Genomic DNA, 27,277 nt, shown 5'->3' with positions numbered 1-27,277 from the left:
GAAAATCCTGGTAACTGTTAACTGAAATATAATGGGTGGACAAATTGCGAATTTGAATATTACTGTAAATAGAGAAACCATGACAATAATATGGCCATATAGCCATACTATTTTCTTTTGATTTCCCATCCCATTATGTTGATCCATCTTGTCTAGCTCTAGTGGCAACTAGCCGATGTAGAAGCTTCCTAAAGACTGTTATTTAATTACTGTATATCTGTTTTGAGTGAATCATTGCTTTACAGATATATTCTCCATGTTTAATTTGGACATTAATATAATAAGTGAGATAAGTGAGATCTTGACGTGGTACTGATTTTTGTGTTTCATCTGGTATCTCTGGAAATGGAAGACGAGCCTAAATCTCTGTGATTGTGTCTCTTAATATGTCTGTGGTTCAATGATTCATCGTGACTCTATTTTTCAAGAATGACTATGATGTTAAAGTCTATATTGCCAATTTATGCTTACATATACAAATATAGCCGAAGGCATCCATGTCATGTCACGGTATATGAGTTTAACGATTTACTATGAGATTAATTGTTACAATTTTTAAAATGATTTAACTTTGTATCTGATTACCTATCATTGAGACTTGATTAGCAAATACTAATCCTGTTTCCAGTTTTTCCACACTGACAATAATAACTGGATATGGCAACATAAATTCATGTGTCAAAGTTTCGGGGTGGAATAACTTTATGTTGATTCTCATACGAGGTGTATTTTTTTCCGAAAACGTTGATAAGATCACAGCGCTTTCTGAATGCTACATCTTACTTAAACGTTGTTGTAAATGCTTAAGTAGGACATATGCATAAAAGATGGGATAAGAAATATTCCTAATAGGAGAAATATGAAGCTGTAACTTATCTGCATGATATTATATTAGTCAAAATGCACTTTAGAAAAAAATTTCTATAAAGAGAGAGAGAGAGAGAGAGAGAGAGAGAGAGAGTGAGTGAGAATGAACAAAACTGATTTCAGTAATCCAGGAAACAATTACAATAACAGCCATCGTCCTGTAAATCAGCTTAATACAAAAATCAATTATCAGTAGGCCCAGCTATAAAAAATGTTACTAAGTGGATCAGCAGAGATACATCGGAGTGTAAGAGTAATCTGTAAGCTGATTTTATGTAAATCTTGTTTTACTTAGAACTTAAAGATAAACAATAAACATAAAGTGAGATAATAATGTACTGTTTTTATATCCCATTTTGTCTCAGACGATGCGCCTTGCTGATACCATTTTACCGGTATTTAACATTTTCGTAGAAATCTCCAATAGCCTTTAGATAATGTAGCCTCTCTCTCTCTCTCTCTCTCTCTCTCTTGTGTATATGGCTTTAATTTATGCATGTGGCGAAGTGTTTCCGGCTTCAAATTAACTAAAACTCAAAGAAAATAAAAGTAGAAAGGTCTTAAAATTAACGACAGCAGTCGACTATAAATTTACATATCTAAACAACAGCAAGGGAACTTTTACTGGCGGTGACAGAAAATATGGATTAAGGCCTCGAAAGCGATCCCAGTTATCTATGCTCAAGTACTAAATACTACCAATGCGCCTGCGCACTTTGTGTCGGAAGTTGATTACAATGGAGTCGTTCACGATTCAAGCGAAGTAAAACCAAATTAGATTTGGAGCCGTTAACAAATTTATACGTGTTAAGTTTATGTTAATGCCTAAATAGGTCGCTAGCAAAGTGACTATAAAGAATTATGTGGGGTGATTGGTAGTTACACAAGAAGGCTATAAGGTTTTCTTTTTATATATCCGAGTGCATTTATACAATTAACTTCGTGGATGGTTGGCAGTGCGGAGCACACGTATTTCTCGTCATTTTTGTCAGCATCTTGCAAGATAACAGACCTGTTCATCAGGGCAGGTGTCACGGCAGTCTACAAGCAAGAGGCTAAACAGTGTCGCCATATATCGCGTTGTGTTCGTTGGGCACAGAAAATCGTGCTGTTTCTTGGCGATCCTCATTAGCGAAGTGGCTGCACACACCTCATGGAACATAAAAGTAATGAGCAGGGTTACAGAGTTGCCTTCGACAGCTGAGAGCAGTAGTTGGACGTGTCTTATTATCGTGGTTTCTGACTACTTCGCCCTAACTTTGTCCATTGTCTTCCATCCGGGTACTTTGGGGAATGTGCGATAACTGCCCTCGTTTCCACTTTCGGTATTTTTCTATTACTATCGTTCCTTTCTCTTTTTCCCATCTTACGTTTTCATTCGTTTTCTTTTTCATCTTTTTTCTTATCATGTATGTACATGAAAAGAGAGAGAGAGAGAGAAAGAAAGACAAAATCAAGTTCTCTCCTTAATCTATGTTCTCCTTCTTTCTCTCTTTTTCTGTTTCTATTTGTCTATCTACTTTTTTATCTATCTCTTTGTCTTTATCGCCGTACCAGTTTATTCTTTCTGACATTCTAAGTTTATTCCTCTTTCTCTCTTGCTTTGGTTCGCATCTGATAACTCGTGAGGAAGATTCGTTATTTACTGGATGGGAAATAGTTTTATTTCGTAATGGAAGCAGGTTTCATTCAAGTAATTTCAGTTTATCCTAATGCAAATCTGAGAAACAGTCAGAAACTATGCCCAATTAGAGACATACTATACTAGCTTAGTGGCCTTCATTTCAGCATGTCTTACTAACTGACTAGCACTTTTTCTCTCTCTCTCTCTCTCTATTTATGTATATATGTATGTATGCGATCTCCCCTTTATCACCGAACCACCAGTATTTTCTTTAATTATCTGGTTTTATAACTCTCTCTCTCTCTCTCTCTCTCTCTCTCTCTCTCTCTCTCTCTCTTTCACGCTAGTCCACTTGCTGGTTCACTTTTATTCTCCTCATCTATTATTTTCATTTTATGTACATCCATGTTTAACAACCCCATATATTCTCTTTTCTACCCTTCCAATGCTTTCTTTATGTTATATCTTTCTCTTTAAAATCTATCCCTCTTTCTGCTAGAGAAGTATTCATGTACACGTATGCTAAAGTTCCTTCGAAATTACTTGTTTACAAGTAACTTCAAACCTAGATGAAAAATAATAATATATGCTCTTTGAAGAGTTCATAATATATTATACGCTATACTATCCTGTAGCAGAGGTAGCGCAGTCTGTAGAGCTGATAAAAACAGATCCAATCTCTCACGCTGAATCAACGTACAATTCTGTGTCGTGTAGAAAGTCATTAACTGTTTCCTGACGGGAAACGCTGATGGATTATAGTTGCTGCTTCTTTTCTGTGGAAAATAAACACGTCATCGCACTGCATATGTGTGGAATAAAAGTTTATAAACTACTCTCAGATTATATCCTAGTTACGATTGAAGATTTAATGAGCATGGAAAGCAACGAAAACGATTGAGCAACCAGAGTATCATTTGTGATTCAATATAGACAGTTTTATCTTTATTATTACCATTTCTTTTCATAAAAAAGATCTTTTCATACTAAGCGCATATACGCGTTTCGCAATAAATCGATACTTTTGGAAAGTGGGGATATATCCTATTCAGATTAGGCTATTTTAAAATCTAAATGAACACTTTCATGAAAAATTGAATAAAGAGTAACTGTTTGATTTGAAACACGAAAGAATATAACAAACTTCACTGCAATCTTTTCCATGAAAGAATATATCCGATTGTATTACTCATTTATTTCTCCAATTAATTACCTGGATATAGTAAGTAACAATGTATTCTTTTACCCGTATTTAAGTTATCATTAAAATAAATCAGTTAGTCTTATTTGAATCGATAATATTTATCAAAAACAGAGCAAAAAGCCCTTTAAGGATAAGTATATTTAATTCTTTAAGCAAAAGAATATTGAATGAATAGATTCTTCAAAAGTCAGACGATTTCAAACAGCTTATGCTTTCCAACGTGTAAATCAATCCATTGTTCCATTGCCCATTGATACCATTAGTATATTACACTTTTCAAATAATAATAATAAAACACGATCTCGCATAAATGCTCTACCATATAACATGAAAGACTACTATCGATGTAATCGCTAAGTGCAATACCAAGTAGAAGAAAAATCAATCCGTTAAGGAAACTTCAAATAATTTACGTGTATACATGACTAATATTTAGGAACAAAATTAGTCACAAACATAACCGTATGTGAAAGTGGAGAAATTATAATCTGTTAAAGAATTTGAGTGGCGTACCGACTACAAAGGGTTCTTGCCATACTGATAAAAAGAAATAGCTATCGTTCAAATTGAATAGATTTTATTAGAGGTTATTGATCGGTAAAGGTCCAAAGTTAATTCCAAAAGGATGTATTTAATTAATTATTGATTAGCATAAAAATAATTAATCTCAAACAACGGATGAAATTTTAATGACAGTTTGCTTACTTCATACTCAAAAGGTCAAAGGTCACTACATTCTGTAATGAAAAATCCCATTGATTAACGACTTTCAGAATTGCAGTACTGTAAAACGCTTCAAGATTGTCCACTAAACGATCTATATTTCTTATGGCAGCAAATTCTACTGCGCTTACCTTTGTGGCACTATCGTATCATACTAGTGGATCTCCGATGGTCGAATACTAACCTAGCAATTAGGAGACAGAACCGAATATTTCGGTTTTTTTTTTTTTTTTAGATGTTTTAGATGATATAAATATGTGAAAAAGACAATACGGACGAAATTCGTTGTCTAGAGAAATCTATGATTTTAACGTTCGTAACATACACTTGTAATGTTTTATTGTAAAAGATCATATAATTGCACATAATAAATTAATTCGATGAGGTTTTCGTGCCTGATATTCTTTCTAAAAGATATGCATTGATATTCACAATTGATAGATTACAGTTTAAAAATGTACTAACAATAAGTTGATTTCATACGATACAGATAGAAACAATCAATTGTCTATATTAATATATATGGAATTATAACTTCTTAAATAATTTAATTATTATATAAATTATCATTTTAAATCTAATTTTTTTTTTTTTTTTAAAAAAAGTGAAAATAATTCTGAAGAATAAAATAAAAAATATATATTTTACTCAACAACACCTTTTATATTAAATCATGTTTATAATATTTTAGTTATACAATGAAATACACGAGAGTTAATGAAAATAGATATAAGGACACGAGAGTTAATTTTTCTCTCGTAACTTTTAGGTTTCGCAGAGTTTTAAACAAAAGCAAATATTTTATTTCTTACCTTTACCATTGACTAGAGAGATGAATATCGGTGGACATATAAGCATCCAGAACAACGATGCTCTATTGCGATTACTTAAAGGCATGCTGAGGCCGATCCACATAAAGCTTTGAGCCATGTGCCTGCCTCTGCTCATCCGGCAGACACTCAGAGAAACGGGGGGGGATGTTGTTCCGGCTTAGTAGATCAAATGTGTCTCACACACAGTTGTAAATATCCTGTGTGCTGGTATCTCAATCAGCTGCATCAACTCATTGGAGCAATCACATCATCAGTCGCTTGATCCTTAGCTAGTCTACACTTCCGATGCGACACATTAGGTGTCGGGATCTCTAATTTTGTCACAGAACACGGCTACACCTCCAAAAGACCGGCTCAGCGAGGCTCGAAGTACGATTAGAATGAAAACACGCGGCTGTCCCCCTCGCTCACCACCGCTGAAGCAGTTTACCGATACATGCCAACGAATCGGTGGAGTCAAGTGGTGCCCCCTAGCGGTAATCAGGTAGCAGTAGCCGATTTTGCTGCTTGAGACTAGGTGTTGGCTAGTAGCCAATGTTGGAGCATCGCATATGAAGGTAAAGAAATGTCGAACAGCCTGCGCGCACGCACGCATGCACGCACACACACACATACAACCAAAATTCGCTCACCGGTAGTAACTGCTCAATGGCTTTTGTCTAGGAAATGCGAATGGGAAATAAAGAATGAGCTGAAATTTGTAAATATATTTTGTAACTTGGAATACGACCCAGTCAGGAAATGTAGCTTAAACTTCAAGGTAGAATGAAAGAAAGAAAGATGGAATTAAAGAAGAAATAGATTCTGTTTAGAATTGTTCACTTTTTTTTTTATTCCTTCTAAGCAGGTACAATAACGATGTCTCTGTTGATTAGACTCCATGCCACACACGTCCACAGTCTAGCTCCTGGCGAAGATGCCTTGAACAAATCGAATAGCTGCGAGTAATGTAAACAGAATGCCCAGTTCTGTCGCTCGTAGGCCCACATCGGCAACCTTGTATGTTTGTTCAAACCTGCATCTATCAATTAACAGCCTCTGTTTCCGACGCTTTATCATCATGGATTTTATTCCCCCCCTCCTATTCGGAGCGCACAAACAAAAGGTTAGCGCGATGAAAGGAGAAAGAATTTTTCTTTTTTTTTTTTTTTTTTTTTTTTTTTTTGTCATAACAGACAGTTAAATACAAAATATGCGTCGTAACATCCATTTCAAGTTTTTACAATTAATATCAATTAATATATTTAATACTTATCTAGCAAAAATTAATTTAGAAGAAATAAACTATTTTTGTATTTTTTATTTTATACAATTTGTGTATTTTTAAACAGAAAATTTTGAAATAATTCCTTCTAAAAATAAATACAATTATACACCATTTAGAATATTTTATAGATTTATTTAAAGTAATCTACTAATGCAACTAATTTCAGCGGAGGGGTGATAGGTGGAATCGACCGTGAGAATACCTTTGGAGGGTAATGGATGGCAATGCTGTAGCCAATGAAGTCCTAATTGAGGCTCGTCTATCGCTGTTACCCTTTTGCTATGATCAGAGCTTTAATAGCTCAATAACACCTGATCCATACACTGTCTTCTACAGATAACGGGGAAGATAAAAAGCATTCTTGCTTCGCCCCTTTAAGCCAGTCCTTATAAGGACTAATTTCAGCATATGTGTTACAATTTTTTATGAGTATACTGAGATATGTTGAAATTGTGCATTTTATTTTATATATATTATATACATTGCATGTCTGTTATTGCAATGTTTTTATTTATTTCCTGCGAGGTTATTTTAAGCATTTTCTAATAGAACCGGAGAAAGATGTTCATTTCTACAATCTACTGAAATATAAATCATTAAATGAAAAGTTTGTCATCATAATAAATTAAATCTGAGGTCTTTTAAAAATATACAGTATTTATTTGTAAATGAATAACTGAATTTATAGTCAATGTTGAAAATATTAATATATCTATGGGAAATATCAACTTTCCAACTTATAAAAGGATTGCACCTTTCTTAGCAGAATACAAATTTATACAATTCACATTCAGTTCTGCAAAAATTCATAGAAAAATAAACTACTACAGTGATGAACACCAGCTACATTAATCAGATATTAACTTAATTTCTTGAAAAAATCGTAAAGGATAAACTGACCTTGTGAATCAAGATCAGTTTACCCTTTATTTTCCAGGGAAAGCGAGCCTCTTGGCTACTATTCGGAAGTTGCTTTAGGATTGTTTATTTACTTAACGAAGAAAACAAGGAAGCGAATACTGTGCGAACGAAAATTCAAATATAAAGAAATGTATTAAGAAGCATTTAAATATAACCAGAAAAAAATAATTACAAGAAATAAATGAATAAATAGGCTGCTTAAAAATACTTATTCTTTAAACTACCATTAAAAGTTATAATTAAAAGAAAGAGTAGTTAGTCAGTTGAATTTTAAATAAGAACTCTTAAAATGTAAGCTGGATAAAAATAATTAAATTTTTAACAGGGAATTTTTTGATGAAATTTTTAAAATAATAATACAAAGTTCTACTGTGGCCAAATCAAAACTCTCTCTCGACATATATATATATATATATATATATATATATATAAGATTATACAGAAAGAAAACGAAACAATTTTGCAAGATGAACTTTTAACACTAATAAAGCATCTCATCTGACAGAGTTACTTTTGAATATGAAATCGAAAAATGTTCGGCTTCAATGTCCCTAAAAAAAAAGAAGTCTTCCTCCAAACTGAGTCTCACTTTAACCAGAGTGATCAAATAGTAGTGTCTTTGTTTTACGACCAACAGGTTATAAATTTGAATCCCACTCTGGTATTGACGTTTTTAAAAGAAATTCGGTACGTAGAAGTTGATTTTTCATAGCTCACTGTGATGTGGTTTTATCGCATCTTATTTGAGTCCAGAAACTCTCGTGAAAAAGACCATGTATCGGTTGCTTAGTTTAGTCTTCTTCGCTTATCTCAGTCCTGGGAACTGTCAAAAATATTTTTCAAGACTTATTTGTTTCTTTTCAAGGCAAATAATATGATGAGAAGAGGAATCTCCGTCAAATAACTTCAGTCGAAAAATCTAAAAAATGTTTTCTTGTCTCGTATATTTATGTGATTCGAAACTCTGCTTTTTCCAGTCAAAGGTATGAGTCATGCCTCCAACTATATCCCCCGCTTTCTTGCGAAGGGGAAAGGAATCCTCTATGTTAGAAAACAGCTGGTAACTACCCATATAAATGGATAATTAGCAGAAGAAATTTTGTTGCTATGAAAAAATCGTAAAATAGTTATATGGCTTAGGTATTATATACTATTTATAACTCTTGAGATGTTGAGATGAACCTAAACCTAACGTTTGCTTCATCTTCCAGTTCGATACTAAAGGAGAAAAAGGTAGGATATTAAGGCATTCTCCCAAATCGCTATGCCCTCTCTTCAATTTAAGCTTTACTCTGTAGCAAAAGACTCCATGACATGGCCTTTCTGGTGTTAACTGGAGGAAGAGCTTCTCCAACAAAAATTGGAAATATTTTCTTCCTATTCTATATCCAAAATCATCGTCAGTTGATATCTGGAATGATGTGACTTAGTGACATTAGGATGTGAATTAATTCCAGTGTGATTGACGCCACAGTGGGATGTGATTTAAAGTGATAGGTCACTATAACACATTTGAATAAAACATTTGAATGACACATCTGGAGAATTTCCGATTCTCTAAAGGTATTATTAACAGGATGCTTGAAGTTCGTAATCAGTTACTGTATCAACTGACAGATCGTCTTCACTGTCTCAACTACAGTTTCTCTTATGTAATGCAGATGTTAATAAGCACATGATCAGGTCCATTTCAATATACAGTGAAACACGAACAGCATTTAAGATCAAACATTACGTTCCATCTAGACGCTATTATATGACATCATTATAAGGCTGATAATAATAACTGAAGGATAGATACGGCATTCATATTTAGAGCAAAAGGGGTAAACATTCATAGTCAGTGAATACGTCTTCTTCTTGTATCAGAATTACTGAAATTATATTTCGTCGTCGGAAACTGTGCGCATGGCGCGTACATGGAAGCAGTGGATGACGTGTCAACTATAATCACTTCAGATCTGAGTCGCAAGTGACAGTTTATAGGTGAATGTTAATTGTGTAATTCATTTTGATCAGTAATGAGGTAACGCATGGCCATAACCTAACTCTAAAGTGGATTCATTGTCAAATTTGATCAATGTATAAATGCTCAGATTCAACTGCGATGGACAGCTTCCATTTGTTTTCCCATCACTAACCCAGTTGATGACTAATTAATTGAGTCTGATGGATTGGTACTTCGAGATTCTGTTAAAATTGTTGAAGAATGATTAGCACACTGAGTATTGATCACTGAAAAATGAACAAAAATGCAAGTTCCCTATACGATAAGGAAGATAGCACTTTCTTATGTGACATCTATGCATTCGATGAGGCAAAGGCTTGATCAAGCTCGAGCCAACGCGTATGAACTGCAAGATTCAACACAAAGTGTAGAGTCATCAAAGTAATCCACGACTGAAGATAACTCTGCAAATTTACAAATTATCTGTATCTCATACCCATCTCTAATTCTGATTACCAAGGCATTCGTCTCCAGTATTCTGTTTTCGTGAGGTCAGTCCTCAGTATCACCCATTCTTTCAACATCAACTTTGTCCTAAACTGAATCTGAAATATGAAAGATGAGCTGTTGAAAACATCATCATTGTACTGTGAAAGCACAAGGCACCTCGTGAAGAAATAAGTCGAAATACATGAGAAAGATTAAGTATTTTCCTTCCTTCTTTGTGGCATTAGTCCCTGTGATACAAATCCCTTTGCTACAACGAACAAATGTCTTATATCCATGCGTTTAAAGCACAAACAGAATGTCCTGTACTCTCAGTAGAGTTTCCAAATATTTGATATCGCTTGCAAATATTTAGAAACTCTAGTATGTACATAGAATTTTCCGGTGTCTGAAGAAATGTAAATATCCGAAAAAAAAAACTTTCTCCCATCATTTCCCCTTTCCAACTGTATGAGTAAAAAAAATTTAAAAAAATGGACAAAAAAAATTCACGTCTTTCATCATTCGTAGCTTGCTTAAACACGTTGCAGCCACTTCTACTTTTGAATGTGGTGCTTGGGTTATTGTTAAACACAATGTCATCAAGACGCAATAGTTCAGTGTCATTGTAGCCACTAGCACTTTATGAATAATACAGTAGAATTTTCTCAAATGTAGTCATTATAGAAGGTGCTCTGTGAGATGTGATTTTCTTCTTTTAACTTCGCTTTCAATAAATCCATTTTCCTCATACAGTTATGCAAACATTGGTATTCATTTCCGAGTGGCCTCCAAACATATTTCAACATTTTTTTCTTTTTTGTTAGTGCAGCACAGAGAAAAATGCTTTGTGAATCTCCCAAGCAAATTCCGATTCATAAAATAGGCATAATCAGATCTACTTAGAATTTTGACGAGCCCACTAAAATATTCATCTGTAAATTGGCTGGGCGTCTATGAAGTTAAAACTGATTCGCGTTTCAATCCACATGCATGTTTTTTTTCTCGACCGCTGGTTTAGAAAGGCAGCGATTATTCCGAGGCTAAAGCGACCTGCAAAGAATTCCTTTACATCTAATGGTAGTTTTATATTTATTGAAAGGTACATTAAGCCAGTCAGAGAAATGAATTGAATTTCAGAGAAATGAAAAGAAATGAATTCATTATATTTTGAAAGGAATAATGTACACTGTAATTCTTTGAAATTAAAGATTTTCAGTCTAAAACATCATTGGAAATAAAATCTTAATTTCGATTTTTATTTTTTATTTTTTGAGAGAAAATATAAATTTTAAATTTTACTTTTAATATTTTAAAAATACACTAAACTTTTTTAGTGTATTTTTAGAAGCAAAGTAATTTGTATCGCGCCCAGAATGAGACTTCCTGTTTAATAAAGGATGGCTAACACATGTTTAAGTATGACACCAATGTACTTCGGATTTCTAACCACTTAATATGGATTGCCATAAATAGATGAAATATATCATATTAAATATAATAAAAATTTACTTCATATAAATGAATATTTGTAGATCTCAAAATGATGTTTGATTAGAGAAAGATAATTTACAGGATATGCGATGCTATTTCGATAAGCCTTTCATGAAACATTTCTTCGAATTAACTACTGAGGGGGCAGCACTATCATTTCATCAGTATGACGTAATCTCCAGTCTATGAATAAAATAAAATACAACTTTGTATCACTTTGTTTTTACTAACCGGTTAGAAATGTAAAAAACCAAAATTCTATGATATTTTATTTACAAAAACTGAGTTCATAAATTTCAAATATAGTACGCTATATTAGTTTACTTTAGTACGAAATTTTAAAACTGAAATAGATATCAAAACATTTTCTTATGTAAAATTAGGATCTAACATACATACTGCATTTGTTTTCATCAGTATTATTCGATTTTAATCTACATTTATATCGAAATTTGTATGGTAACTTACTTAAATAGCAAAAGTAATATTCAATTTCACAAAATACTCCTCATATCAAAAATGATTTAACTTATAGGTTAAGTATGACCTGCCATGGTTGAAAATCATTATATTTCTGTGTGTTTGTTTTGTCTGTCTTCTTGTCTAGTTTCATTACATCATTATAATCCTTAAACTAATGTTCTATATTCTCGGCGTGTTCGTTAATACACTTCTGTTAATTTGATTGGATAACTTTTCGTCTCTCGACGTCGAAATATATTAAAAAATTACAATTATCCTATCTTGAAAATCCTCTGAACGATTGGCGCGCCCTCTCCAATATTGTAACGGAGTAATGAGTATATATAGAGGGCGCTTATCAGCACGAGTATGATTTATAAGAAATGGCTTAACGTGTCAGAACCCTTATCTGAAAAATCATGAACTTGTCAAAAGTCGAAAACAAACGAAAAATGGTGATTATTATTTGAATGCATTTTAAATCCCATTTAAAATGCGAGGAACTTCTATAAGAAGAACGTTTCAGCAGAAGGTGAGTTAAACGGTCTTATACGAAAGTGGAATTATGAGTCTATTGTCGAACACCAGAGCATTTAGGAAAGCAGTTTGCCTATCTCAAGAGTTTAACTAAATATTCAAGTTCCATTTGTATCAAGTAAAATATCAAATTCTACTTAACATTATCAAGCATTCTTATGCAAGCGCTTCATTTTGTTTCATGATAAGCCAGCTCTATACCTGTTCGAGTTAAGGTAAAGACGCAAACCACGAGTAGTTAGTTGGACGCTTATAGTACTTTCTCAAAGACTGAGAATCCTGATAGTTTCTTTTTTTTCTTTCATATAAAGGGTTTTCGCCTTCGCTTTAATGAGAGCCAACAATTTGAAACAGCTGCACCAGTAAAACTCTTGAGTAAAATCATTAAATATTGGTCGCAGTTCGTGCCTTTTTTTCTCTTCTTCTTCATCTCATCGTCTAGTGACGGGTTGAGTCCCCTTTGTACAATTTGTCTGCAAATGGTTCTTTTTTAGTCTTCTCGAACATAGTATTGAAGTTGGTGAATGCAGATCTGAGCCAACCTTTCCTCGGTCTTCTAGGTTAACGCTGTTTTCTTGTTCTTCCATTTAGCACGATTTTTGAAAGTTTGTGAGAAGGCATTCTCTGGACATATCCGAACCATCGGAGCTGTTGCTGAAGAATAATGTCTGTGAGGTTGTCCTGCTAGTTGAGATCCTACTTTACTTATTCTGTGGTTTTATGTTCAGTCCAGCGTAGTTTGTTTATTTTTCTTAGGCACTCCCCCTCGAATGCATTTATTTTAAGTAGTTCCTTCTTAGTAAGTCGTCATGACTCACTTCCATATGTTGCTGTAGGGAGGATCATGGCTTTGACTAGTTTGATTTTAAGATGTTTCGAGAGATTGTTATTGTACTATATTCTCTTTAATTTATTCATGTTCGACTATCCATCCAAGTGCCCTTTAAGTAGTGTAGTATCAGAACAAATGATGTCATATTGGAAGCTGAAGACTCTAGGGGAAACTGCTTCAAATATTGAGGAGCATATATAAAAAAATCTAAAGGTGACTCGAAGAGACTGAATATAAAACTGAAATTTAAATGTTCATATTCGTTATGTTTCGCTAATGAAAAGGGTGAAATTTGAATTATTTGATTTCGCATTTTACAGTTCGGACTTGACTGAAATAGCAGATTACGTTCTGTTGTAGATAGTTATTATAATATTATCAATACTTTGGATAAAAATTCTGCTATAAAACAAATCAATTGTTTCATGTCTGGAGTCTACACTTCCATTCATTTTTGTCTTCTATGAAATGTGTGGTAAGGAATTTGCGTGTGGCGTATTTTTTTTATCTATTTCTTACCAACGATTTCATTTCGTTTTTTTTTTATATTATAACCTTAATACACTCCACGTTTAGCGTGAGTTGGCATCACTTAAATTTGATAAATAATATTTCCATCGCTTCACACAGTTCACTTCTTTTAAAAACAGCAATTAGTAAAGAGACACAAAATATTATAAACTTCTTGAAATCGTTTAAAACTACTTTAAATAAAATTATATCGTTCTTCTTTTCGACTAGATCTATTTATTTAAGTTCGCTGGCAGTTCGGCTTTATTTACACGTGAATTATAACAAAAGTGTGTTTAGATTCGAGCTTCGTATGGATTAGATGACTGCCTAGTGCAATACTAAACCTTGACAAATGAACTAAAGAACTGTAAGAGAACAAAACCATTATGTATTGACACTCTTATGTGTTTATACTTGGGGTTACGTTTGTTTATTTGCACAAAAGACATCTACGTGATCGAGAAAAACATCAAAGAACAGGATGAGATAAAAAAAATTCGAAACTTGAAGTAAAAAATTGGTCGATAGATCATTATTCTCTAATACTGGATTTGATAAAATATGTACGCACACAATGATAAAAGTTTTCCCTTAAGAAACATGTCAAAAGTTGCAGCCAATATTGGAAAGAAATTACTTTATATTCAGCAGAGCTGTGTGCCTAACTCTACAATCGACTGTGAAGTAGAAACTTTCACAACTCACGGGTTAAAAATTATCTCCACTGTACCTTTTTTTTTTTTTTTAGTTTTCAGCAGTTCTGTCAAAATCGTTCAGACTGAATTGGATGGCTGCATTTTTTTTTTTTTATTTCGTAATATCAGCTGCTCGGAATAGATAGAAAAAAAATCATTGAGCATCGAAAATACAGCAGTGATTGTGTGTGTGTGTGTGTGTGTGTGTGTGTGTGTGTGTGTGTGTGTGTGTGTGTGTGTGTGTGTGTGTGTGTGTGTGTGTGTGTGTGTGTGTGTGTGTGTGTGTGTGTGTGTGTGTGTGTGTGTGTGTGTGTGTGTGTGTGTGTGTTCATCATTCGTATTATTTTCCAATAATTGCTGATCGATAAAATGCAAATATATCCGGGATTCGATTCTCATTCACAGTCAGCGTAAATGAGAAGAAACATTCGTCTAATACTTATACTAACAGACACCAAGTTTGCATGAAATAATTATATTGTATCCAAAGATGTATTTAATTTCTCTTCCTCCTTCTCTTCATTATTCTGCTGTTTTGCATTCATACGGGAATAGGAGGGTTTTCGTCTAGGAAATTCGAGTTTCGTGTCACGCAAAATAGAAAAGTACTAGTAACATCAAAGAAATAGAAGGACTTTCTCGGTGTTTTTCTTTTTTTTTCTTTATTTTCTCTCTCTCTCTCTCTCTCTCTCTCTCTCTCTCGCTCTCTGTCTCTCTCGGTCTCTCTTGATTTTTCTAGTTTCTCTTCTCCTAGGTTCTCCTTCCTCCTTCTCTCTTGTTCATGCTCCTCTTTATTTCTCTTTCCTCGTCTAGTTTCCCGTTTGCTGGTATTTCAATTTATTTAGTTTTTTTTGCTTCCTTTTTGTTCCTCTTATTCTTCTCTTATTCCTACTATATTTACTACCTATCCATGTCTCTTACTTTATTTTAATATTTCATTTTCAATAGTTTATCTTCCTTGTTTCTGTTATTCTTTCGCGTTTTCTAATTCAATTCTTCTTCATTTGCTTTGTCATTTCTACTTGGTATGTTCTCTCTTTTTTCTTTCGTCTTCGTTCTCTTTTTTAATTTATCTTGAAACTTTAATCAGTGTTCTTTTTTTCATTCTTTTCAAATATTTCTCTGTTAAGATTACCTTCAGTCAAAAATGTCTTTCAATTTTCTATGGTTTTTATTCCTTCCCTATTTCATCTCTTTCACAATACTGTACTAGTATCTGTTTTTCACGTTCTGTTTTCTTTTGTCGCGATCCATACCTTAATCTCAATGGCATTGCGAAATGATTTTGGTATCTCTCCCGGGTCTGGCTCCCACTGAAGAGACCTCAATGAAGGTCGAAACGGTCTGAGTAGTAGCCCTTCCCATTATTCGTTGCATTATACACGCCTAAAGGCGGGGGGAGCGCTTTGCATTATGGGATACATGCATAGCCAAGTGACATGAAGTCATTAGCTTCTATTAGCTTAGACGTGAATATATTTCACGCGCAAACCTTTGTTTTGCTTACTTGGGAAAAGGATTAAAACCAAGTATAAAATTTCTTTGTATTTTTAATATATATATATATATATATATATATATATTTATTTATTTATTTATTCTTTGTTTCTGTTTGGTTTCTTTCTCCATGTCTTTTTCTCTGCATCCATTTCTTCATTTTTCTACCTTTTTCATCTCGTAATTTCAGTTCGCATACCTCCTGTTCTGCAATTTATTCTTCGGTTTCAATTACTGTCGTTTCCTTCTTCTGATTTCTGTTTCAGCACACAGTTTTTAAGTCCTATTTGACTGAATAATAGAAATATTTAAGAAAATAAGATTATCCAGTAATTATTACTGATAAAGTAGTTTTTATGTTTCCTGCACACCATAAATTATGCTATTTTCTAATATTAGCACCACTGTCATTTAATTCTACGACTTAAAATCTCTTTGTAGAACAATCCAGCGTCATATTATATTCGCAAATCAAAAATCGCAAAGCATTTTGCACATCGCGGTGAACAGAATTTTTTTTTTCCCTTCAGCCAATTAAACAGCAATTTCTAAGACGTAATTACTGTTTTATAAGCTTCTTATCCGGAAGAATGATTAACTTCTCTTAATCCTTATTGGATGTTCTTTAAGCATTGTATAAAATCTTTTGTTTTTCTTCATGAAAATATTTTTTACCTTAATTAATCGTCAGGTCTCCAAAAGAATCCTCCGAATTAATCAGCTGCCGATTATCCTTACTGTACACAAATTAACATGATGAATTTCCTTTCAGAAGCCAAGAAAATAATTGAAGATTCTTTGGACTCAAGGCGTGTGTTGTGTATGTATGTGTGTGTGTGTGTGTGTGTGTGTGTGTGTGTGTGTGTGTGTGTGTGTATGTGTGTGTGTGTGTGTGTGTGTGTGTGTGTGTGTGTGTGTGTGTGTGTGTGTGTGTGTGTGTGTGTGTGTGTGTGTGTGTGTGTGTGTGTGTGTGTGTGTGTGTGTGTGTGTGTGTGTGTGTGTGTGTGTGTGTGTGTGTGTGTGCACGATATACACGCACACACGCGGTGCGGACGGGCGTGTGTCTTCTGCATGCTGCCATTTGGTCATCTTTCATTGCATTTTAAAAACTGTATTTTGAATGGCTGTCTAACATGCAGTACTTATTATATTTCAACCGAAATTGTATTTTCGTTTTATCCAAGACTGGAAAGAAAGTTTTCATTGAAATATCTACACGGCGGTGCTAGTTATGTATAAAGTGCAGCTCTCTCTTGATATCAGATAGATCGTTGTATCCCATATTGCATTGCTCACTCCTTCTTCGGGTTTAGAATACGACGGATTGAGCCTCCGTAGCTCAGTCGGTATAGACGAAGACCTTTGGTAGGAAAGACCTGGGTTTGATTCCCGTCCATGACGTGAGGAACCTTTATCTGGTCTCTTTCGACTAAAGGTGAGTTAGCCGGTCTCCTATACGGAGGTAAAGGGTTTTTGCACCCGGAAACTCGGATATTTCGTCCCTCAGAACAAGTAAACCCGCCCCGTTTACAGCCATGAATATTTACGACAATATGTGGAAGAGATAGGGTCCTCACCACATGTCATTAAACCGAAGTCTACCATGAGTCACATCATGGTAGTCAACCTCATGGATAGGAGAAGGCACATGAATGGGATGGGAATGTTCGTGACAACTGAAATTTGGAATGGCTTTGACAATCTTTTATGCCTCTCTTATACATCATCATGTATTTGCGTATTATATAAACACACTCTGAATTGTTTCACATACCTTGTTTATTTGTATTATTTCTCTGATGAGTGCTAATAAACACAGATTTAATTATTCAACATTATTAAAATCGAAGAATTTTTAGAATTTTTTAAAGAAGTTAATCTTTGTTAAAAAAGATAATAATATCACTGGTGTCCTCAAATGTATTCTTTTATTCTGAGAAAAAGAAAACTCGATTTTAGTTTTATTATGCTTTAAATTTATTTTAATTGTTTGAATAACGTAGAATATTTAATGTAAATATTTCTAGTGTTTCTTATGATTTGCTAGATAACGTTAAACATAATCATATGCGATATTGTATATATCTTAAAGGTTAATGTCATTAAGGCATTTTTTGTATTTTGAGTTGCGCATTTCTTGAAGATATCAATGACCCATGCAGCATCAAAGAGGAAACATATCAATTTGCAATAGTCTAAAATTGAGATTAGGTATAAAGTGGGGACACAACTATTTCTTTTGTACAAAAAGGTAAAATAAAATCATAATTAAAATGAAATTAAAATAAAATAGATTAGTTTACAATTCATGAAATCCAATCATCAGCAAAATTGTCAGTTCGTATACAAAAAGAAGTTAATGCTGGTCTATATCAAAATTTATGATAGTTGGTAAGTTCAAGATAGATGTGATGTCAGATATACTACTTTTATTACTTTCGATATCGTATACAAGACGGAATAATATTTTATGCTATACAGGATAATTACCATAAAATTCATAGGTGTATTGTATACCTCAAGAGTAAGAAAAATATCCCAATGAGCACGTCTGGAAACCCAAAGTTTTCGAGAAATGGCCCTTTGTAGCAGCACAAACGCCAACAATTCGATGTAAACACAAGGGAAACTGTCAAGAAATAGGCAGAAATGCTATGTTAAATGAGAAAAGAAATAATACTCTGATGATAACATCACTGGAGGAGTTCACGATTATTTCCTTTTTATTGACATTCACATCTCATCGCTGACAATACTTTCTGGAAAGTTCCTGGTTGGTATGTTCGTATAAATGAACTGCAGTAACATTCCCCACAAATAAAACGACAAGGATTTAGTTTATGTGACCGATGTAGTCATGGAATTGGTCCACCTAGACCAGTCCATCTTTACGAAAGCCTTTGATCAAGATTCCCTCTGGTCTGAATTTGTGGTGGAGGTAAGTCGCGTTAATCATAGTTTCTCTTCCATCTCAAAACGTCATAGAACACATCACAGAAAATGTTTCCTATTGGGATTTGATGAAGACATCATGGTATATAAACGCCTTGTAAGCCTATTTTGGCAAAAATTACTCTCTCCTATTATCTGTCTGCTCATCTGAACTTCGAATCATTTGCTAAAAGCATGAAACGGTGCTCGAACAAATAAAAGCATTACTTTGTCCTATACGACAATTTAATTTAAAACAAAACCATGTCCCTGACGTTTGCTGTCATAGTTCATAAAGGTTCCCTATGATACGGAAGGGTTGAAATCTTGATATTAGTATTAAAACATAGAGTCTGAACAACTTTCGAACAACCGTGACTTTGAAAGAGAAAGAAGGATATTTATCAAAAGCCTATTGAGAACTTCAAAACACGTAATTCAGATATTATTTCGTAAAACAGAAGGATGAATATCAAAGGAGTGGAAAGTCAGACAGAATATGCACAGTTATGAGTATATTTGTGATAATTTAATCCATGATATAATTAATTTCTGCAAAGTTCGTGGATAAATGAGTTATCAAACAACTCATGGATTCTCATTGGTATCGTTTATACCCATTATACCCATTTATATTTCATACGATTAATATCGTATGAAAGATGCCATTTCCCAACACAGTTATTATTGTTCTTGACGCTTAGGTCAAGTTGAAGAAGCTGGAAGGAAAACGACGGCATTTGAAATTGTAGCGCACATAATGCCCTATGCGAGAAGATTTGGAGTAAACGAGAAGATCCGTTGTTAGCAGATGTTGAGTTCTGGCATAGAACGTCATAACGGAAGTTTCCCGATGGAGTCCTACATCATCCATAGAAATCATTCCTTGCTCGACCGGGCTATTACCTTCTGAATCACTCAAAAGTCTTTTGAAATATATATTTCGTCGAGAGGTGATGGCAATCGCATAAGTGAAAGCTTTTTATTTTGCAGGTACGTAAGGTTTTTTCACAACTGAATGAAACACAGTCAAAACTCCGGTGAAATATTGAGAAAGGATGTACACAAATTTTAATAAATATTCATTCCTTATACTTTTTAACTTATTCTGATACAGACGTTACCCTCTGTAACGAAATCAGTATCGTAACTTTATCTTCTTCTTCTGCAGCTTTTCCCACTTAAGTGGGGTCACTGTTGATAATGAGTCTTCTCCACACCTTCCTGTCTTGGGCTGTCATCACATCCAAGTTCTTCATCGTTAAGTCCTCTTCTACCAGCTCCCTCCATCTCTTCTTTGGCCGCCCACGCTTCCACCTTCCTTACACATCCATCTGCATGACCCTTCTTCCCACATATTCCTCCTCCCTCCTCATCACATGACCAAACCATCTCAACCTTGCCTCCTGTATTTTCGCTCCTAAGTTCGTAACTTTCACTGTTCCCCTGACATAGTCATTTCTCAGATGATCCTTTCTGGTCACACCGCACATCCACCTAAGCATTCTCATCTCTGCTACTTCCATCCTGCTCATGTTATTTTTCCTCAGGGCCACAGTTTCTATAGTATCGTAACTTTATCATTTCGCCATATATATCTTATGACAATCTTTTGTTTTCTATTTTATTTGAGTTTAAATCGACTTGTATTCATTTCTGTAATCGAGTATGTCAATGACTTAAATTTAAAAGCATGATCATATTAAAACGATTGTTAAAAATCATGTAAAAATAATCCCTGATTTTAAATATTAGAAAATTATGTTCAGACTTGATTTTCGCTGACTTGAAAATTTTACGTGGCATAATACATAATGTAAGTGATAGTTTTTAGTCATATCAACACTGGATAGAATTCCCTCTCTCCTTCTCTGTCTCTGTTTGTCTCATCTCTGTTTAATATCACTGAATTTGTAGTAATACTTCCAAAGCCTATTCGAAATAAGTTTGTTCTGACATCTAATTCGCCTTCAGCTATACATCAGCAAATTTAATTTTTCGCACTGCCTTTCTTATTTTATTTCAAAACAGAAATTTATTTTACTTTTTGGAGCAGCAAGCGTGTTGACAGTATTCCTTCTATAAACACAATTGGACATGAGTGGAAAGCAAAAATAGACAGTTCTCATTCCCTGGAGATTGGAAACAAGATAAATTTTGTTGTTCCTTTCTTCCTTTCTCTCTTGTCTGCAAACCTTTTGCATTTACAAATGTAGTAGACCAGCTCGTTTTCCTCTTCAAGCAAACAGTACTGTTTTTCACTAGATTCGAGAATTTTTGAAAAATTCTCATCCAGAAACTCGTAAATTATATCTATTAGACCTGTACAAATTTACAGATTATAGATTCGTTTTTGTCGAAACGAAAAGTGTTTACGAATTTTTAATACAGTGATTTTGTATTTATCTCTTCTCCTGTTGAACATCATCCTAAGCATACATATGAGTGCTGCAGTGAAGCGACTTCTACCAACCAGACCTTAGAAGACAAACATCTCACCTGACAACATTGGTGCCCTGAGAGATGAGAAATGAATTTGAAGAAAAATTTTCGATAGGTAGTTATTAATGACTTAAAATTTTCATTTAGTACCATCATAATATGCTGTACCCCTCCCTCAGAGAACATATCAGGAATCTAAAAACAAATTAAAAAAATGCGAAATAGACATAAGCGTGAGTGTAAAATTTATATGATTCACTGATTAAAAGCAGTGAATCAATCGTTAGTACGTGGTTCACGTACTAACGATTGTATTGTATGCTGCACACCTGATTGTTGTAACTTTTCACGCACTATCAATGTTCTAAGAACAGCGATAGTTACCAACTTCTGAATACGAATACAACTTTTACTATATGCTACTCTTTCCTCAAAAAAGGCTAAAGTTCATGTACATAAGTTGTTAACGTAATTTAGATCTTAGTTTAAGTTGAAGGCAGAGGATGCGCGGATTATTTAGATAACAATAGGAAAATAAATATGATTTGTTTTCATATTGCTTTCACTCTTTCCTAAAATGAAGTTTAACCTCAACGGCGAGCTATTTCATCAGTGGGAGGTTGCAGGTGTCATTGAGAAATATCAAAATATGAGCTTCAAATATGTTTACAAATCGTTTGTGTGCGTTGTCAAAAGTCCACAGAATAAATTGTTTCCAATCATTATACAATGACATCATGATATCTAAAGATATCTTAATATCAAGATCTTCAGAAATCTTAATATCAAGATCTTCAGAAATCTTAATATTTCCAGTATACATGTGATCGGCTCTGGAACAAAGGATCAGTTGGCTAATTAGCGTCGTACACAGCCTGCCTTTCATTGCCTATAACTAAATTTCCTTTTCAGTACGTGTGACGTCATATAGTTTTCTTTATTCTGATTTCCATGCTAAGATGGGCTGATTACTCTGCATTTTTGCACTGTAATTTAAATGACTATCTTTCACTGATATAAAACCCTATTCATGACTTTGTTGATGTAAAATAAATTTTCTAATGCTCAACCATTTTCATTTTCAAAATCGTCCATAACTAATACTTGAAACAATGAACTGCTTGCCATTATCCAGTGAGGACTGTTATCAACTAAAACGAAATCAAAATATCTACCTTAATTCTTGCAATTTGTTGTAAGAACGATCTCATTTTAGCTTTCCTTAAATTTAAAAAACTTCTACGCAAATAAAAACTTCGTTTCTTGACATAATATAGCCTTTCCAAACACATCACCTTCATTGTCTCCTCAGACTCCAAAAACGCAGTATCTTTTCCCATTCACAACATTTATTACTTCTTTAAATTCTATGCTATTTAAATCCGAATTTATCCAAACCTTAAAAACATTCTTCGTATCATAAGACGAGAAATGTTCGCTGACCCTATATTCTCTAGGGTTTTTGTAGATACTTTATTAGGTTTCAACGAACTGACAACTATAATTTTCTCCACACATTTCTAATCATGTAAAAACCAAAACACGAATAGCAGATGCTGGACAACGTCTATTTATAGTTCAGCTTCACAATTATCGAACCAAATTTATTCCTCTTTTTTTTCTTGATCACTTGTCCTTTTAATTAAATAAATAAATAATAAAATTAAACAATATAGTTTAATTTATTAATAAACTAATAGCTTAACAAATATTAGTTTATTAATATAACGATCATCTTTAATTATAAAATAATAATATAAAAGCAATAATCATGATTAATAAATAAGACAATATTGTAGATAAATCATTAATTAATAAATAAGACAATATTGTGGATAAATAATTAATTAACAAAATAATGTTGTTAATAAAGCCATCATCTTAATAAAATAAACATATATACTAATAAAATTTAGAACCAAAAAAGCTTCAATTTGGATCTTATAATATGTAATGAGGATTTTGACATCCATCATAAGCCAATTCCTATACAGAAAGTTTATTCTCATAAACTCTCAGGTAAAATTCGAAACTTTTGTTTCCTTTCTTTGGCATTATAATTATGAAAGATGTCAAAATCCTCATTATATTCAATATTAAAAAAATATTTTTGTAGTAATTATGATTCCAACTAAGTGAGTCAAGATTGTTCTAGTAAAATCAAATTTAAGTAACCAATAACAAAAAGTATATAACTTATACTTAATCAGAACGCTAAGCTATGTAGAGCTTTTACCATATAAAAAGATATCATAGATCCATCATCTTTTTATAGCTAAATGTAATTGATACTTGAAACAATTTCTGTTTATCATATAGTTTATACTAATATAACTTTGGAATCGGAGTAGCCTTAGATTACACCACTTAAAAGGCAGAACTGTGTCCAGTAACCTGTATAATTTTCGGCGAGCGAATAACTTCGTGAAGATCTGCAGTTAAATGGCCACCACGTTCTTCAGATCTGACGGCTTCCGACTTCTTCGTATGGGACTACGAAGAAGTCGAAGACAAAGATGCATATGACCAATTCCCAGACAGTCCAACAGCTGAAGGAGAACACTTCTGCAGAAATTAGGGCCCGCCCTGCAGCGATTAACATTAACAGCTGTCATGAAACATACCGTAGAAAGGGCCGAAAATGAGTCATTTACGTGATATGGTTTTTCATAAATAAACAATTAACGAATAAAAAGTTATTAAATTTTTTAAACTCCTTCGTGACTTATGGGCCACCCTGTAATAAACTGTATAAGTCAGGAATTAGATCCCCATTTTACCAGAATTAACGCAAATTTGCAAAGACAACGCAACCTATATCCATTGTTTGAAAGATCTTCGTTCAAATCCAGTGAAAACCAAAGGTTGTCTTCGGGGTTTTGTCCCGTTAAACAAGCCAATTATTTGGAGAACACAAACAATTACTAGACATAATACAGTGATATCTTATTTTCGTAGCAGAATTAATCATAATTCTAACTAACTCAAGCGTGAAATAAACATAGAGATTATACCCCATTTTAAAATTTATCCTTCTAGGAAAGTGGATTCCATAAAATCATCACAAAAATGGTTTAAATGTTACTTTGAAGCCTCCAAATCAATGTTTTCAACTGTGAATAATTGTTTGAAACATGAAAAAATTATTGTTAATATTATTTGCATGTGATATACCATGAAATCAGTCAACATTAAAACAAACTTTCTCAAAATCAAACAGTCCAATTACGTACTCTCAAGAGGAACAGCAGCAACCTATTTGACCTTCAGTGATTCAAGAATCCAGTGAGTTCCAATTATTAGCCCACTAAAAGTGAATACAGTTTGAGGCTACTTTCGATTTATGTCAGATAGTTTGTACAAAACTAAACTATCACTGTTTGAAATAATACCGCTCATGTTGTTGTAATAAAGCCGTATTATTTTCATTAGAAATTTCGGTAAAAGGTAATAGTTTCAGCCGAAATTCTTTGGTTGAAACAAGATCCTTCAGACAATATTCGAAATATTAACGAAATGTTAACTGAGAGTCCTTACCATCTCCTACAATACAAATTATTCTTTTTATCCTCCGACTCCAATCATTCTCAAGTTGCCATGGCAACATTGGATGCCATTTAACCATGTCAATGTGGAACAACTACAGCAAAAGACCTTCAGAGATAGGAATTTGCAGTAAAAATAGCATCTTGGTTTGTGTTTCTTTTTTCTTTTCTTTCTTTTTTTTCCGTTATGGTTGTGTCTTTCTTTCTCACGCCCCATTTGCAGCTGGCAAAGTTGGTTTTGTTTTGTGAAGTTTGTACGCCACTTGAAGACGGAAAATAAGAAAATGGATGTTGTAGCGTATTTTAGCGCAATGGTCATTTAGCGACGTCTCAATGACTGCCATTGCTATGAAGAGTCTTGTCTTCCGATTATTTTTTTCCCTCTTTTAAAAGATAGGGGAGGGGAAAGGCCGTAAGTTGTGTAGACTCTTGAAAATGCGAAACGGCGGACAGTTTTCTATCCATGCCATCTCCACTACGACTGACAATCACAAATCATCACTTACTAAAGCTCAGAAAACTGGAGTAGCTATGCAAACGTAGGCAATTTCATTTTGTCTGGAACACCCACATGCGTTTGATCGATAAGAGAAGCTGCGGATGCTGGAAGAGGCGGGAGAGAGAGAGAGAGAGAGAGAGAGATGTCTGTGCGAATTTTCCTCATAAAGTACCGAAGTTCATGATTTTTCGTTGGAGTACAGACTTGCTATAAGCACCAAGAAATAGCTGATCAAGCTACCTTAAGTACGTATAGAAAGAATAAATTACAGTCGTGCAACCACTCAATTGAGAATATTTTAACTAAAAAACTGCTTTTAGTTTTATTTTAATTAGAAGAATTCCCGTGTGCTTCCAACCATCGCAGTAGAAGGTTTTTTTAGTTGGAGTGTAAAGGTATCATTTGTTTCTTTTTTGAAGACTTAAAAAAGGATAATCTTGAAGAAATCTGCGAGTCTTACAAGAGTTTTGTGATTTGTGAAGTGTGATAATGGGTTGATAAAAAAGAAGTTTTTTTAATGTTTCTAGATGTGACGCCAAATTAGTAGGAATTGTATGAAATTTAAATTGTAATTTAGTGATAAAAGAAACCTAATTGTTATACTAAATAAATAAATTTATAACGAATAAAATATAAAACTTCATACAAAAAGTAACATAACTATAATTAATTGGACAATTTAAATAAAAAATTTAAAAATGTTTAATAATAAAAATTAAAATAATTAAAATATTCCACGAAGTAAAGTTATATTTATATCGTCTATTTTATATAGCATAATTTGAGGAGTAACAAATTCTGTTATGTCTTAATTCAGGACTCATTGTTTTAGTATATGAAGGACTGTTTAGAAGTATCCAATGTGGCAACAGTTAAAACTGCTCCACTAAGATCTCGTTTACTATCTATAATTTCACTCTTTCTTCCTGATCTGAATTTCAGCAACCCTTAACAACGAATAAAATACGTAAAATGAGATTAATAAGAAGAACTGCAAAATATACGTTATTCGACAAAAAAACAGAACTAAAAAAGTTTAAAAGAACTAAAAAAGTTTAAAAGAACTAAAAATAAAATCAATAGAACCAATTATAAACATAATTGGACCGAACATGTAAACCGAATGGCCAACACCCGATATCCAAAACAAATAATAAACTATAAACCAATTGGAAAGAGAAAGCCTGGTAGACCTCAAAAGAGGATATTAGATGGATAATGAGACCAGAACAGATCAATATGGTCTATATACTAATTTGCGTTATGATGATGATGAATTTTAGTACATACAGTATTTGTTGAGAAGCATTTTATTTTATTTTTTCAATTCCTAGCCGTAGTATTTTGAGGAATAGTTTAAATATATATATATATGGTCGCTCGTTATTGGCCTTTTAAACTTTTTTCGTTCTTTTTTTTTGTCGAATAACGTATATTTTGCAATTCTTCTTATTAATCTCATTTTACATATTTTATTCGTTGTTATCTTGTTTATTTATTGTCGCAATTTCGCTACCATATAATGATGTTGGCACTGCTAACGTTTTGTGTATTTTCAAGCGTGTATCTGAATATTTTGTACAATGTTTAGATTGAGTGTTCTATTTATCAGGCCTATAATGTGTAAAAATTTGAAGTTTTTAATTTCATAACTTTTTCTCCTTCATATGATATTTCACATCCAAGATAACCGAAAGTATTTATCTGTTCTATTGTTTTATTATTAATAACTATTTTAATTCTAACTGGGGTTAGCCAACAAAATGCTATTGTTTTAGTTTTATCTGACGATATTTTCATTCTATATATATATATATATATATATATGCTAAATTTATTTTAAAGTTGATAATAAATAATGTCAGTTTTGTATCATGTTTAAAGTTTTTGAAGCTTAAAAAATAAGTTTAACATTACTGTCGATTAAGCAAATAAAGATGATATCACTGTAATAATA

The 27,277-nt window shown here is 33.3% G+C and overlaps 1 protein-coding gene across 1 annotated transcript in view; it reads right to left on the bottom strand.

The window, feature by feature from the left end:
- Positions 1–5,588, bottom strand: part of LOC150107730 (protein amalgam-like) — a 347,148-nt gene extending 341,560 nt beyond the window's left edge. The window contains exon 1 of the mRNA XM_090391501.1: positions 5,231–5,588. Within this exon, the coding sequence (XP_090247627.1) occupies positions 5,231–5,366 (136 nt within the window). The 5' untranslated portion in view covers positions 5,367–5,588. The remainder of the gene's footprint in view (positions 1–5,230) is intronic.
- Between the last annotated feature and the right edge of the window lie 21,689 nt (positions 5,589–27,277).

Source organism: Typopeltis vanoorti, chromosome 4, assembly GCF_054136105.1.
Source record: "Typopeltis vanoorti isolate ZY-2024b chromosome 4, IOZ_Tvanoo_1.0, whole genome shotgun sequence".
Taxonomy (NCBI): Eukaryota; Metazoa; Arthropoda; class Arachnida; order Uropygi; family Thelyphonidae; genus Typopeltis; species Typopeltis vanoorti.
The sequence above is the reverse complement of the archived record's forward strand: the minus strand, read 5'-3'. Positions and strand labels throughout refer to the sequence as shown.